Genomic DNA, 15,946 nt, shown 5'->3' on the forward strand with positions numbered 1-15,946 from the left:
TTTGACTCTACAAATCTTACAATTTACATGCAACCAGAGGAACACTCACCAGTCTCCACCAACTCTTGGGTATTGCATTCACCCCTAACTGAAAAGCTACAGCCAACTGTAGAATTCTCATCAGCTGGAAGTCCTGAGCTGTTACATGCGCAGTTTGAGATTAAGCAAACTTCCTAACCTATTTCATAAGAAAAATAATCAAGGCTCCAGCTAAGGGATGCCCATGAAGCATGAAATAGTCTAGATTGGTCATCATACTCCAGCACACATAATGCAGCCAGCCAATTTGACAGGTCAAAGAAGTCAGTAGCAGGAAATATAAGCAGACACTGCAAAAAGTAATTCTCAATGCACATGTTAAGGTAGCAAAGTCCCCATCAACAAGTTCCAACAAATCCCAACCTATCAAGAAATGAAACAAAAAGACACCCTCACACCCCAGTTGTTTGGGGGGAAATACAAGGTTGTTCCTTGTTAAAACCCTGGAACAAGCTTAATTCTTGCAGCAGTCTGCTCGAGTTTAAACCTCTCTTCTCAATGGACTGCGGAGATGAAACCAATCTGAAAGTAGCAAAATCAACAAAGAAAACCACAAGAGGGAAAAATGCAAGAAGCCATGTCATCTGGCCGGTGTTAGACATGCACACCATTACCGTTTGAATAGTAGTTTCCATTCACCAGGTTATTAGCAGGCTTGTGTGTATGTCCTTTTTGATGTCCATTTTGATAGACCTTTGGTGAGAAAACACCATTGCTTGAAATTTTTGCTTTGATGGGCTTGTTAAGGTGGCTGGGATTTTGCAGCAAAGCATCCAATTGCCCACATGAGGCTGCTATTAGTCCTGTAGAATATTCCATCACAGGTATTTGTGAAACAGGGTTCCAACAAGAGGAAATTTAGTAATCCTACATATTCGCAGTTTTAAGTTGAAAAAAGTCCTGATACTCATTTACAGCAACCCAAAATGGGGGCCTAACCAAAAATAATGCATGTAAAGAGTATAGTATCAGTTCACAGAAAAGGTGCATATTGGACCTCTGAAACAACACTCAGAAGCAAGCATGCATATGAAAAACAGACCTATAACAGGTAGTCATGCATTTACTAAGTGAACCTTGTGCATGGATAACAAGGAAAAAAGAAATTGCACTATAAGTTATGCATCAACAGAAAAAACTCATAAAGATTATCATTTACTTTAAAAAAAGAAGTCATAAATGGTATCATTACCAGGTCCAGCAGATCAGTTGGAAAAGGGCTTGACAAGATGTTGATATCAGGGGAAATGATATGTTATATTCAACTGGGCATGTGATGATTAGCCTCAACTCGTTTAGTGTTACACAGACAACTCTGAACCCAAGCCTCATAATAAATTGTAATGGTTTTAAGGTATTCATAAAGCGATAAACTCCATTCTGCAATTTTAGAACACATCTTGCATTTTGACATGATCAAAATGGAGAGTATCAGGACTTGCAGCATGCTTTGAAGAAGACTCGAGTGGTTCAATAAATTCGAGAGTCGAGACTATTGCCTAGAATCGTTAAGCAAGACATAGTACTATTATATGCAACAGCCTTCCTAAATGGGAAGCAGCAAACCAACCAGGATGGAACCCACAGCTGTGATGATAACAAACAAGCAGCATCCAACCAAACATCTTCAATGATCAACAGCTCAACCAAAGAAAAAGATACTAGATGTACATCTATCAACACCAAGCACATAATTGGAAGTACATGTTCACAAAAGGCACAAATTACATATCAGAAGACAGGATAAGCAAAAAAGAATAAAAACGAGCTGAAGGGGACTTAGGAACAAGAACATTTTAAGGATTAGCAGCCTATTCACGTAAGGTATTAAAAAAATATATATTTACAAACATCAACCAGGCCTTAACCCAAAAAGAAAAAAAAACATTAGGCCCAGAATAGGCAAGACTTTTTAAATGTAAGTTAAAGGATGCATCAGAGAACAAGTCAGATGAGAACTCTTCACGATTTTGTGGGTTGCACTATTTAAGAGCAAGATAAGTATATTGCATCACAGAAAGTTGACAGCATTTTAAATGAAGGATTACCTGAGAAAAGTGCTGAGGGTTGTCCAGGTCTCGACTTGAACTCTGGATGAAATTGGACACCGACAAAGTATGGATGGGCAGGCAGCTCAATAATCTGCAACAATATACAACATAAAAGATAACCATCAGAAATTTGGGTGAGAAAGAAATCACAAAATGAAGAGTGAAGATTTGCAGTGCACACCTCCATACGTTTTCCAGTTTCATCCTTACCGACAAATGCAAGGCCAGCACTTTCAAATTCTGCAACCATATCAGGATTGACCTGTGAACAAATTAATAAATATGATCATTAAAGAAAGAAATAATGACATAAAGCCTAGCACCGGGACATCTGCAGCTTTACAGAATTTAATAATCTCATAACAAAATTGACCTATTGTTAGTAAGAAACTTCATTAAACAAACCTCATATCTGTGTCGATGCCGTTCATCTACATAGCTAACATTGCCATACCTAACAAAGAAACAGTGCAATTCAAGAATCAAATACCCCAATTAAAACAATATTCGAATTTCAAAATCACACATCACATAACAATTAAAATTCAGGGCATATGTTGGTGCTCACAACTTTACAGATTTGCAGTCAGTAACATGGAAATATGTCCTCCTTGATCCAAGACGCATCGTCCCTCCCATGTGAGTTTTGGAGCCCTGCAAATGCAATTTCAAGGATATGTAGTTCAAAAATATTGACTAAGAACAGCAGAAGATGGTCACAAAATTAATTACCTCTGGCATAAAAACAACACATGGAGTTCTTGTATCAGGATCAAACTCTGTGCTGTTTGCATCCCACAAGTTCATAACAGAACGAGCAAAATCAATCACAGCAATTTGCATGCCCAGACAAATGCCAAGGTATGGAACATTATTCTCACGGGCATATTTTGCAGCAAGAATTTTCCCCTGCACTCCTCTGTCTCCAAAACCTCCTGGAACTAGTATGCCATCTGCACCCTGAACTGAGAAACTTTTCAGATGACTAAAGTGAAGCCACATATCTTAATACAAATATTGGATATAGTTAAGAAAGCTTAATAATTTGTGTTATTTTGAATGTAAGACAAGTGTCGCAAAAACAGTGCTCGCCTTTAATAGATTCCAAGCAGCGTTATAAGCATCAGGTGCCTATATAAGGAAAACATCTATTAATCTTCAATACAGAACACCAAAAAGAAAGAACTAAAGTAATAGACTGACCTCTTTTGCAGTATTTTCTTCGAGATCAGTAGATGGAACCCAGTCCACCACAAGTTTCTTATGGCAAGCAACACTAGCATGCAAAAGAGCCTGCAACCAGGTTCAGAAAATAAATTAACTGATGTTTAGTCAATATTACAACATCCAAAAACATCAGATACATCAGTAAATGGACCGGTTCATCCATTTAGAGTATGCATAAACTGATGGTTACTCATGTTGACCTCAAAAGGACGTAAAAAAAGAGCTATATCAGCATTGAATACATCCTTACTTTTATGTCTAGTCAATATTGCATTTTATGTATGTGAACATAGACAAATCACATATATAAACAATTAATATACACAATAAGTACTAATAATCTCATTCTTCAATAAAAAGTAAAGCCAGCAACCTCTATTTTTCTTAGTCCTCTCTCTTTTCCTCAAAATTGCAGGTATAACCAAGAGTTTGGACCAAAAAAGAAAAAAGAAAAAGAAAAAGAAAGAAATGCTATTAATAGGCTTAGGTGCATGGGGTGCTTTTACTATTAAAGGTCAAACATAACTTGTTTCAGGATCAATATCAACTTGGAATTATTTGGCTGGGTAAGTTAGTTGCCGAACCAGCACTTTTATTAATTAAAAGTCAAGGAAAATGCCAATATACTAAAAGGAATAAGAAGAGCCAACAAGCACCTCCCATCTATTGATTCTTGCAGTCTTGCTACAAGTACGTTATACAATTTGATTTCGCTTCCACATTTTCTTGTCTATCAACGTCAATCCTCCTCCTTTTGTAAAACCTTGGAAGGGAAAATTTAAAAATGTTTAAGAATGTGAAAAGAGAAAAGACCATAGAATATAAGATCTTGCTTTAGTATCACAGCTTATAATTCTTGCCTAAGAGATGAACTAGGTTCCCTATGTCCAACCTTACTTCATACCCTTTTCGTCTCAGAGCCTTCCAGTGTTGAAGAACCTTACAGGGTCATTTCCAGCTGCATGAACTTAAACTATGTAATTAATAAGGTAAAGGCTTTGTGGCACAACCCTCTCCCCTTTTGCACAGAATTGCATTAGCCTATAACTCAGCAGCAGTTTGGAAGGTTGATGTCAGGTTGATCTTGTTCCAATACATCCTCAAACTCCAATGAGTCATCATTGAATCCATAAAGCCAATTTTGTACATAAGAATTGAGGTTTGCTAGTTTGAAGTGGAGTTAGATTTGACAAAATGAAATCCCCAGCAGCATAGCCCCTCTTGTACTTGGTGCATATAAAATTAACCATCAACAAGAGTAATTCTATGATAATTTATTAGTTACGTGTATTTTTGTGCTGGCAGCTACCTAATCAAAATTGAATTCTTGGAAACTAGATTTATAGTTCTACCATCTGAAGTTAATAGACTGAAAAACAAAACTTCATCAAAAGTTCATTCCAAGATGTCAAGGAACTAAATCATAAGGAGTTGCTCAGTCATAAGGCCTCAAAACAGGGGAAGAAAGAAGGACACAAACTTGGTTTACAGTATGAACACAACTTTTGTTGAATGTCCAATGAACTTCGCAGTGCATCTGCTTGGCATGGGAATGCCATTAGTCAGGGGGGAAACTTTGATTGTTAAAAATCTTCTGATAAACATTTGCAGAATAATTCTAAAATAACTTATCCAAATCATGGAATAGAAAGGTACAATTAATTTGATAAATATGAGATACTTAGAAATGTTATCTGACAGAAGGGGTAAACTATATGGAAAGATGAATCGAAGAAGGTGCAGGACTTATTGAGGATCCAACACACTAGGTTAAGAGTACAGAAACGAGATTTGATGATGTTACGTATAGAGGATAAACAGCACCATGGAAAAACTGTGCAGGAAAAAAATGGTAACCATATTTAGTGCACATGCGTGCCAACAAGCACATATTGGCAACTGGCCTGGCTGTTTTGGAAAAATAAGCATTGAATCTGCTGCAACTAAAATCTGTATAGGGAAAACATTGTGACAGCTGTTACATACAATAAAACATACAGCACTTGCACGAGGAGTATTCTCCAACAGTCTACCAAATTAACTGACACAGACAGGCTGATTACTGGAAATTTTCTGGTGGTTCATGCGCACATCAATAACATGTGCAGCACAAAGCCAACAGCCTACTAAATTAACTGACACAGACAGGCTGATTACTGGAAATTTTCTGGTGGTTCATGCGCACATCAATAACATGTGCAGCACAAAGCTTATTATAAACATAAGGATAGAAGTAAAACTGTCCTAAGCAGAGTAGCGTTGAAGTTAGTGCATGTATGATGGAGTTGTACTATGTGATAACCAAGCTGGGAGATAAAATAGTCTACTTAAAACACATAATAAAGCAAAATGCTAAAATAAAACAATACAAGATCCATCACATGTATAGGATAACGCAAGCCATTGCAACTCATAATTCATAATAAAGGAAAAGATAGTCTTCCAGCATTTAAAGTAAAGCATGCATGGGTCAGTACTAGCTCACATCAGCTAAGTTTCACTTTTAGTTGGTTAGAAGAGCCAAAAAGTGGAAAAAGTGTGCGTGTGTGTGTGTGAGAGAGAGAGAGAGAGATGGGGAGGAGGAGCAATCTAGCCTCTTTTCATATTCTTTTTGATAGTTGGAATAAATACAAGTGCACATAATTAGTGGAAACAATGTTTGATTAAGTTCGAGACAATTAAATCACCAACATACAAGGGGAAAAGTATAGGTACTGGTGAATGACATGTGTAATCACCTTCAATACAGAGAGATAAGAATCAGAAAGACCAGTGTACTTTCCAACCATGGCAATCCTAACCTGAAAAGTTACCAAAAAGATTATAAATCACCAGCCAAACTAACCACCACCCTCAAGCAAATAAACAAGCAGGCAAGCAGGCGCGTGCGAGAGAGAGAGAGAGAGAAGAGAAGAGAGGAGAAGAGAGAAGAGGAAGAGAGAGAGAGAGAGAGAGAGAAGCAACTCACAGGATCATGCAGTGCATCACAGAGTTTAGCTCTATTCATCCATTCCTCCAACTTTGGCTCTCGAGCAACTCTACATACATCAATGATAAAGCAACAAGACAACAAAGCAATTACTATTGCCTTCTACAGATTGGATATCCCAAACAAATGAATCAAAATGCTTAATTTTAACAGAAATGACATAAAATGGGTTAAGTGCATCGGACAAACCGTTGAAGGTTCAGTACTTTTAAAATAGCTTCATGTGCCTTCTGGTCCTACAGGAAAAAAAGTGTTTAAAATGAGATATCGAACAAACTAGGAAAAGTTTTATGATCCAGCAAAACAAAGAATTCACTATATTGAAAATAAATTATACTCTACCCTTAACAGTAAAGGAATGTGCCATATATTTGTAACATCATTAAGAGTAATGATATTTGCCGCCTGCAAAAATGTTGCTGATTGATTAACATGTGGGTTACTCCAAACACACCTAAATTGCAAAAAGTATACAGCAACTATTAAGCTGATTACGATACCGGGACATGGCAAAATTGTGAGAGTTTTTCTTTTACATTTTCCTCCAGCACCTGTCAAAAGCATTCAAACAGACTAGTCATAAAGTGCCACAAAAGAATCAAAATGAGGAAAAGGGAAGAACAGGAGGGAAAGAAAGGACTGGAGTCGACACCTTAGCACTGCGACAAGCCAGAATATTTGGTGTCAACCCAAGTCCTCTTAGGCCACGAACACTATGCTGGGTTGGCTTAGTTTTCTGCAGGGATATATAAAAAAATATTATTATCCTAACTGAATATCACATTAAAAGGATGAAGAGTCGGATATTGACTGGTTATACAAGGTAACTTTTAGTAAAGAGTACGTAAATTGAGTGCTAAAATTTCTAGAGAGTGCACAACTATTTTAAATTGACTTACCTGTTCACCAACTACATTCAAAACTGGCACAAGACTGACATGAACCAGACAGAAGTTACCAGGACCTGAAACAAGAACCAAAAGGAGAAATGTCATTATGAAAGAGTACGAGAAAGGAAGATGATTTTAAAACCAACCATCTTTTAACAGGTGCCTGCACAGTCTACTCACCTACACGATAAGAAAATTGACCCAACGCTTCAATAAATGGCATTGATTCAATATCCCCTGCATCAAGAATTCCATTGCCGTTATTCTTTGAATAGACTGTGGCTCCTGCACCACATACTCACACCACTATGGGAAGTATAATGCAAATTATAATTTTTAAAACAGCAATTTTCAAAAGCACCAACATTTTGTTTTATAAGTTCCCTTTTATAATAAACAGCAATTTATAAGTTCATTTTACCTATAGTTCCACCCAATTCTATGACACAAACATCAGCAGGTCCTTCTTTGCCATCCACAGGTATCACTGCCACGTGTTCTATCCACTCTTGTATGGCATCTGTGATGTGTGGCACAACCTTAAAAAGAAAATGATGGCACAGCTTCAGAATTCTTAAATATATAGACAAACATGAGCCATCCAACTAACAAAATGATCAAGAAAAAAGATGCTGGCAATATGATCACACCTGCACTGTTTTCCCTAGATAGTCCCCCCTCCGCTCCTTGTCAATGACAGACTATCACCAAAGACAACCCAAAGAAAAAGGAAAATATAAACAGATTCCCCAAAAATAAAATGGAAGGCTGGGACATTAAATTGAAATTTTTTTAAAAAAAAAAAGTTGACCCCAAAATTTCCTGATTACATTGTCCATCATACTTCAGAGTAACTTTAAAATGCAATATATCTACATCTAGAAAGCCTGATTGCCTGAATACCTGGTAGATCTTGCCAGTGGTGATATTGTTATCACAAGTCAATTTGATATCTAGGAACCTTTCATAGTTTCCAAGATCCAAGTCCACCTTCAACATAAAAAGTACGTAAGGCACAACAATTTCAATGCATCATAGCTGAAACCTTACTAATAACAGGCAAAAACATAGAATTTCCCAGACATGGTGAAAGAATGAAGCAAGAGAACAAGTTTACTTGGATGGCTTTAAGGCAACTAAAAATGTTTAAATTACAAGCCATTAGGTTCAAATTTTTTTAGAAAAAAAAGTCAAGTAATTAACCCGTAGTTTAGAGAAAGTTTGAATGATAATGATTATATTCCAAAGGTTTATTCTGGGGAATTTGAAGAAAAAAATCACATAATTAAGAGGTGAAAATTGTAAGCCTTGTCAAACCATGATTGCTTCCAGAACATCCCATTCAGCAGATGTTTTCAGCCAAACACTAATATGACAGTAAGAATAAGGAAGGGAAGTAGAGGCATGTTGAGACCTTTAAGACTCGTTTGGTTTGCAAAAAAAGGAGAAAAAATGCGGTCAACGGAAAACAAAGAAATACCTCTTGTTTGGTAGGAGTTTTCAAAGAAGAGAGATGAAAAAGTAGCATTCCCATGGGAATAAGATTCTCATGTTTCGTGAAAAAGAAAAATCCATGGGAAATATGAGAAAGCTATTTTTTCACTGGTTAGAAATTGGGATCTCTTTTTTTTCCAAAAGTACCCTTAAGTCATCAAAATCTATGGGTAAAGTATTTTCCTTTATTAAGGGTATAATAGGTATTTTATACAACTTTTTCAAAAAAAATAGATGTTCAACCAAACATAAGCCACTCTGAGATGTGCCACTTTTCCATGATCAGCCAAACATGCTAAAAGCATTTTTTCAGGCATCATATTTCCAAAAATCTTCCTAGAAAAAACATTTCAGGGAGCAAAAAATTTTTCCGCAAACCAAACGAGTCCTCAAAAATCTAAAACAGTAAGGAAGAATATAGAAGGGATCGGAAGCGTTCTTTACCTCACCACCATCATCTAAAACAAACACTTCCCCATGCTCAAATGGGGACATCGTTCCAGCATCAGTGTTCAGATATGGATCTGCATGTATTTTATGTACACCAAGCATAAGTTATCCTCGTCAAAACAAAAGAAAACATGTGACTTCATTTGTCAACCTACAGTGGCTTGGACATTGACATAAAGGATAGAAAAGGCAAAATGATCTCAGCACATAATCCATTCAATTTGACAAATCCATGAAGATATGTTTTTATATTATAAAGAATATAAAACTTAATCAACAGAAGAACAGTAGGAAAAGAAGACTGTATAGGTATTTTAATAACCTTGCGAAAAGAACTTCTATAACTAAACAAATTAAGCAGCTATGTCTACCACGTATCAAAACCAATGTTTGTTTCCAATTCATGTCAGGACAGGCAAAAGGACCTAAAAGCAACGGCCCAGTAGGCAAGCACTGAGACAAAAGATGATTCAAAGCACCGTAACAGCAGATTCCTCCTCATATAGAAGAATAAATGAAAAAAAGGCCACCTACTTTTGCCCCTTCTTTTCTTTGGTGAGTTAAAACTAATTTTAAAAGAAGGGGCACTCTAGATGTCAATTTGTGGACAAAGCACAAATTAAAATAACTAAACACAAGTAACGGCAACGATTTTTGCGAGGAAAAGGAGAAAAAAATTAGAAGCCAAAACCTAAATTATTAAAAAGAAATAAATCAAAAGGATGCCATATTTCACCTGGGCTTGTGCAGCATCTATTTCCACAGAATCACTCCCACCACATGTAGATGATATATAAGCAAATCCCAAAGAATATAAAATTGCCCCTTAACCCAAGAGTACTAATCCAAGAGAGTGGCAATAAAAAACCAAAATTTACAACGCCCCGAACAAAAGAAAATTCCTAAGCTTCAAGATAGCACTTTGCAAGTTCTGCTCATTAAACAATTAAAGGAGATTATTTGGGGAAAACCAACTAATTTCTCCTCTTAGGGCCTTTATACTGCAACAAGACCTAGTTAGACAGAAAAACTATCTTTCTCTCAAGCAAGAAGAGTTTGCAGTATTCAAAATAGGAATCACAACAAAGAGGAACGGAAGGCAGATAATATCTGGACCCAAAAAAGATCTCATTCCCTATAGATGTAAAAGAAAATATCATTTCCAACAGAGATTACAAAGAGGTAGGTGAGACAAAAACAAAAAGAGCTAATTAGAAAGAAAGGCTCTTTCTTTGCTTGGAAAAAAAAAAGGAACAGAAAAAGGTCATTGAAGACATAAATTTCGAAGAGAAATGTAAGGCAAAGACCATTCTTGATGGAGGTGAAACCTCTGTGCCAAGAAAAACGATCTCATTAGAAAGAGCACGCATTCTTTTCTTTAAAAAGGAGCAAAAGGATCATTTAGAACATAGATTTCAAAGAGAAAAATAAAACAAAAACCAAACGAACTCATTAGAAAGAGCACGCATTCTTTTCTTAAAAAAGGAGCAAAAGGGTCCTTTCGAACATAGATTTCAAAGATAAAAATAAAACAAAAACCAATCTTGAGGAACGTGAAGACTCCATACCCCTAACGGAATCTTAATGGAAAGAAAGAGTCCACCCTTTTCCAGAAAAGAACCCAAGAACCATCAAAGGACAATACTTTTAAGAGAAAGACAAGGCAAATACCGATCTTGATGGACGTAACACGGAGGCCGCACGCCTTGAGGACGACTCCAATGCTGCTAGCCGTCACCCCTTTCCCCAGCCCGCTCACCACTCCCCCCGTCACCAACACGTACTTCATCTTCTCTCCCTTCTTCCCACTCTCCCTCTCTCTCTCTCTCTCAGTTCTCTCTACGGCAAAAAGCCACGAACAAGGAGAAGAGGATTGGAATCAAGCGACGAAGAGAAGAAGAGTTAAGAATCTCGGCGGCAAAAAGAGCCGAGAGCTCGGTGAGAGCAGAGCACGAGAAAGGTATGAGCGGCGGAGGCGACGAAACTCTCTCGCTCTCTATCTATATGACTATATTATACCTCTCTATCTCTCTTGCCGGAGGCGTTGTAAACGGCGCGGCGAAGCGGGGAGGCGTAATAAGATTTGGGGCGGAAAGAAATGGTAGAGGCGGAGGGGATTAAATACCGTCGCCCCTGCTCTCTCTCGATAGCAATCGGGAATAGATTTTTGTTCTCTTTCCTTTTTATTTAATTGGGCGCTGCCAATATTCCTCCCGCCACATTGACGGATTAGGGTTTTTCCCTCGTTCGCGTGCTCTTGAAAAAAAAAAAAATCCGCTACATATAAATATTAGTTATCGGAGACCACCTATCTTGCGGTCCATAGTTCTCGGGTTCGGGTTGTATCACACGAAAGAACGATTCATCTTCTCAATCAATGGACCGCGCATTCGCCACTTCAAGATATATGCAGTGGGTTCGGAATGCTTCGATAGCTATGCATGGTTGATATAGCTATGCCACCAAGATCGTAGCCTAGTCGTAAGGGGGCGATAATTCTATCTAAGTTGTCCGAGTTCAAAATGGATGGGCATCGATTAAATTAGGAGACCGAATGTTCCATGTGCGGACAACTTGTTGGCGAATATGCTTTCCTTCCATCTGTACTAAGGTGGAAGAAAAAAGAGGGCTCGGTAGGGGTTGCTACGTGGGTAGGCTGATTCTCCCCCTCTCCTCCTATTTTTTACCAAAAAAAAAAATCACCTATTCTTTTTTCACAAAAAATAAAAGTGTGGATCCTATTTTTTACTTTTCATGCATAACTAACCACCCAGGTCCCCACATGCTACATCAGCGCAAGCATTGCAAGCGGACCAGCGCAGATCCACCGAGGCACTGATGCAGTGCGCCACGCCAGCAGAAAAAGTTGATCGTGAATGTATAATAAAAAACAACACATTCTAATAGAAAAAAAAAAGTCCACACATTGGTCATAAACTTGGAGCCAATTCACTATCTAGATTAGCCCATATATAATATGTGGTTTATCTTGTAGACATCAGTGGTTTTAAATCCTTATTGGGTAGAAGCAAAGATGAATTAAAGTATGTTATTGTTCCCTAGGACCAGTTTTTACAGGCCATGCGCCAATGTTCGGAGTCCCCACTGCTTCGCCAGGAGGAGGCCCAAGCGATTTGCACGTCCTACTAGATTTGGTTGGGTAGGAACGCCCGTATCTTTGGCGAATGCAGTATGTCGCCGAAACTTATAGTGAAAAGTGCATGTGTGCAGGCGATAGAGCTCATAATATCATATATATTGAAGGACTTTGACAGCTCGGGACATCTGGGGTTTCTATTTTGCTTCGGCGGCATCATGTACGGTATTTTTCACGTGAGAGCCCCCACTTCCAGATTTCTTCAAGGTCAACTTCGATGGGTCTGTCTTGGACGGAGATACGCGTGGTGGTACGGGTTTTGTTATTTGGGATCCATCTGCCAGGATCATGGCTGCAGGGGTAGTCAACTCTTCGACATTTCAGTTCCGGATACGAAGCTGAGAGCCGCTTGGGCAAGCCTCCGTCATGTCCGGTGTGTTTACGGGCCAGTTCTATTGTCCTAGAGGAAGACTGGGCCACGATCATCAGCTGGATTCAGGGGGGGTCCAAGTAGTAATGGTTGCATTCACCCTTTGCTCCGAGACATCTGAGTATTGGTGAGGGACGGAGGGGCCTTCCAGGCCAAGCATGTTTTCCGTGAAGTCAATGGAGTTGCGAACTTAGTGGTTGATTATGTAGCTAGTCACTCTGGCAGTATCACTCCGAGATATTTTATTTTTTGATTTTATTGGGTGTATCCGTACTCGTCAGGTATGATCCATCCATCTTAAAGAAAAAAGAGAAAGGAGAGAAAAAAAACAGCGGTTGTGGCGTGTCTTCCAGCCCTTTCCTGTTCCAACGGGTGAGGTCCTAGGCGGCTTGTACCGCAGGTTGTCCAAGGAACCTGGGGTCAGAGTTTTAGCCACACAAAACCATCACCATAAACTAATTTGCTCTATGATCTTTTTTCTTGGCAAAAGCTTCTTTCTTTCTTTCTTTTCCTTTTATAAGCAATTTGCTATGGAATGTTATTCTGAGCTTCCGGGAGAAGTAACAAAATGGTGGCAGTACAAGCGTCCCGAGGAGAAGGCAACACGAACGGATTCTCCATAGATTTGTCGGTCGATATAAAGAAAAGGTAGATAGCGTCACTTCTATTAGCTCATAAGAAGAACGGAACGTGCTTCATTCATTGGATGCTTCTCTTGGATAAGCCATCTTGTGATTTCGTAGCAAACCGGCAATGACTTGGTTTCAACAATTGGAAATGTAAGAAGGAATGTCGGATTTCTAAAAGGTAATTTCTTTCGATATATTTCTAGTCGTATAATGCAAGAAGGAATGCGATGGATTGCAACAAAGAGGACATGGAGTGTTGGATGCCCTACTATGATGCCATTAGAAAATTAGTTTGTGGAGAATGAGTTAATCTTTTATATTGAATTCATTGAATGTATATAATTTTATAAAATACATATTTCATAATTTTTGGAAAGCTATAATATACAAATCCCATAATCTTAGAAGCAATAGCTACAAGGAATGTACAATGATGGTGCAACAATAAAGACTTCGATGATTGTAGAAAGTACATACGTAGAAATGGATTCCAATAATTGTCTATGATTTTAAAGAGAATAACCATGGAATTCCGGTGATATTGAAAATATAAGAACACATGTAATGGACTAGGTTGTATAGTAATATATGAAAAAAAAATATAACTGCAGCAAGCATAATCATGCTTTACTTACTTATCTAAGTTACATTAGCAAACACCTTGGACCTATGTTTTAAATTTATTGGTCTAGGTTCTCTTATTTCTGAGGTCATATTAGAAATAAAGCTATCTCGCATAAGAAAGAAATAATTGAGAAATTAAGAAAACAAAGATAAGCTTCTAGTTTTTTAGGTCTTGAGATATATATGATGGAAATACCATCAATATAGTTTGAACTCCCCATATTTTTCATATGGGGGATGAGAAATGACAGCCAACTTATAAAGGTTTCAACTGGTTGGCAATTGAGCTTTCAGCTATGAAGGTATGCATTGGCACTATAATGTAGATTGGTTGATTCAATCTGCATAAGCTCGTGATCATACAAAGGACTTGAGTTCGAGCTGAATAAATGGAGGCCATGCAAGATTCATTATGTGAATGAATAAATTATCAACTCAAGACAAGCTATTCATGAATGGCTCAATTTGCATGTAGTCGATCTTTGATTGTAACATCCATCATTGAGGCAGTCTCGGGACTCCATCTTGGACATGGTTTATATTTTTTGTTGTTTCTGTGTTTTTCATCCAAAGCTATGTTTAGGCTTGGATTTTCAATCAAGTCATGTGCTAGGACTGCCAAGCAAAAAAGGTCCACCTAGGTGTGATAAGAAGACTAACACAATCCCAAACCACTACACTTAATTGCTTGAGCCTGGGCATTTCTTTAATGCCCACGACCATCACTTATCTCTAAGAACAGAGAAGGATGGATGATAGTCTTGGAGATAGAATTATAAATGTCAAACGTATGAAAAAAATGAGAGAAATAAGTTAGAAAAGAAAAAAAAAAATACTGTTCACATAAACAGTAACCCGATCTGAGTTATTGTTCACGGAACAGTAACTCGGCCTATAAAAAGAGAAGACATCAGCCAAAAAGAGAGGAAGAAAAGAAGAAATCTTAGAAATGTGAGTGCCATCGTGGGCGAAGCCTTGAGAGACCTTTTTTCTTCCACTTTCATACTGCTTCTTGACATATTTCTTCTTAGAGCTACTTTTTTGACCTCGTCATCATTTATCTCTATACCTTGGTGGAGTGCGGCCTGAAGATTTTTATTGGATTGGAAGAACCAAACTCACAGAGGTAATTATCCGACTAATTCTATCACCATCTTTTGCCCAGCCCTCGTTTCTTCGTCCATCAATCATTATCTCCACCCATCATCATTATCATCGTTGCCATCTATCACATCCTTGGAACCCAAGTTTACTGGTAGTATTTTTTTTATTGTCCTATTATAGTTATTTTCAGTTTGCTGCACCGGTTATATTTCATTGATTAGGCTTCATTACTAAGATATCTAGTATGTTCTGTTTTGCGTTCTGTGATGATCTTTTGGGATGATGAGTATTTGCTGAAGTGTCTAATCAATCGCACCACAATTAATTATTATGAAATCAATCTACACTTGTAGTAATCGATTATAGATTGCACCAATTATGCAACCTAAAGACCACCATGCCTATCTAGGATCTAGGACGTCAACAAGATCATGTTCCCTAAATCACACTATATGGATCTACGTCCTTTGTGGCACATATACCCTAGAAGCTCCATTCCCTATATATGTCACCGGGCCTTTCCTTTTTTTTCTTTCCTAGTATGAATAAGTTCACCTACTTTTCGGTGGCTCTCTTTCGACATTCGTAAGCTGGAGCCGGTCTTTCCAAGCTCCCCCCTTTGTTCCAACGAAAGTTAAAGCTTCAACCCTGGTTGGGTGATAAAAAAAAATGTCATCCTTGTTCTAGGATTGCTTAAGAAAAGAATACTGTAGAATAATGTAATAACAACATAAAATGTCAACGTAGCTGGTCTCCCTTCACTTTCCGAAAGCCACGTATGAAAAGACTAACGAGGAAGATAAGCATCAAGTTGGGCAACCCGGGACCATGCAGATATTTTTTTCTTCCATTGAAAGAAAAGTATGTAATATTTCTAGCATTTTGTTGTGCAAGGTAATTATGATGGCATGACAAGAGTTAT

The 15,946-nt window shown here is 37.9% G+C and overlaps 1 protein-coding gene across 6 annotated transcripts; it reads right to left on the minus strand.

Moving 5' to 3' along the window:
- Window positions 1–307: 307 nt before the first annotated feature.
- LOC103708317 (uncharacterized) lies at window positions 308–11,329 on the minus strand. 6 transcript variants are annotated; one of them, XM_039131209.3, is made up of 22 exons: window positions 10,812–11,329; window positions 9,135–9,214; window positions 8,100–8,186; window positions 7,847–7,897; window positions 7,618–7,735; window positions 7,377–7,433; window positions 7,206–7,270; window positions 6,959–7,042; window positions 6,807–6,857; window positions 6,649–6,711; window positions 6,496–6,542; window positions 6,286–6,355; window positions 6,056–6,118; window positions 3,294–3,383; window positions 3,183–3,221; window positions 2,823–3,050; window positions 2,659–2,744; window positions 2,496–2,544; window positions 2,272–2,352; window positions 2,088–2,181; window positions 654–842; window positions 308–561 (listed from the first exon to the last, which is right to left on the minus strand). In XM_039131209.3, exons 1-22 carry the CDS (start codon window positions 10,927–10,929, stop codon window positions 521–523), a joined length of 1,851 nt encoding a protein of 616 aa, XP_038987137.2. In that variant the 5' UTR covers window positions 10,930–11,329; the 3' UTR covers window positions 308–520. The 6 variants fall into 6 exon arrangements, with proteins under 6 accessions (XP_038987137.2, XP_038987136.2, XP_038987141.2 ...); XM_039131208.3 differs by having other exon boundaries at window positions 7,377–7,481; window positions 10,812–11,295; XM_039131213.3 differs by having other exon boundaries at window positions 9,877–11,230.
- Window positions 11,330–15,946: the final 4,617 nt, after the last annotated feature.

This window comes from Phoenix dactylifera, chromosome 9 (assembly GCF_051530095.1).
Source record: "Phoenix dactylifera cultivar Ajwa chromosome 9, Ajwa_hap1_PhDact_Kaust_v1.1, whole genome shotgun sequence".
Classification (NCBI taxonomy): Eukaryota; Viridiplantae; Streptophyta; class Magnoliopsida; order Arecales; family Arecaceae; genus Phoenix; species Phoenix dactylifera.

Bases quoted from the DNA above. Each gene is read 5' to 3' on its own strand.
- LOC103708317 (XM_039131208.3), bottom strand. From the start codon at position 10,929: ATGAAGTACGTGTTGGTGACGGGGGGAGTGGTGAGCGGGCTGGGGAAA. The intron at 2,745-2,822 runs GTAATTAATTTT...TTGCATTTGCAG, and splicing joins GTGTTGTTTTTATGCCAGAG to GGCTCCAAAACTCACATGGG. The intron at 2,182-2,271 runs GTGTGCACTGCA...ATATTGTTGCAG, and splicing joins AAACTGGAAAACGTATGGAG to ATTATTGAGCTGCCTGCCCA.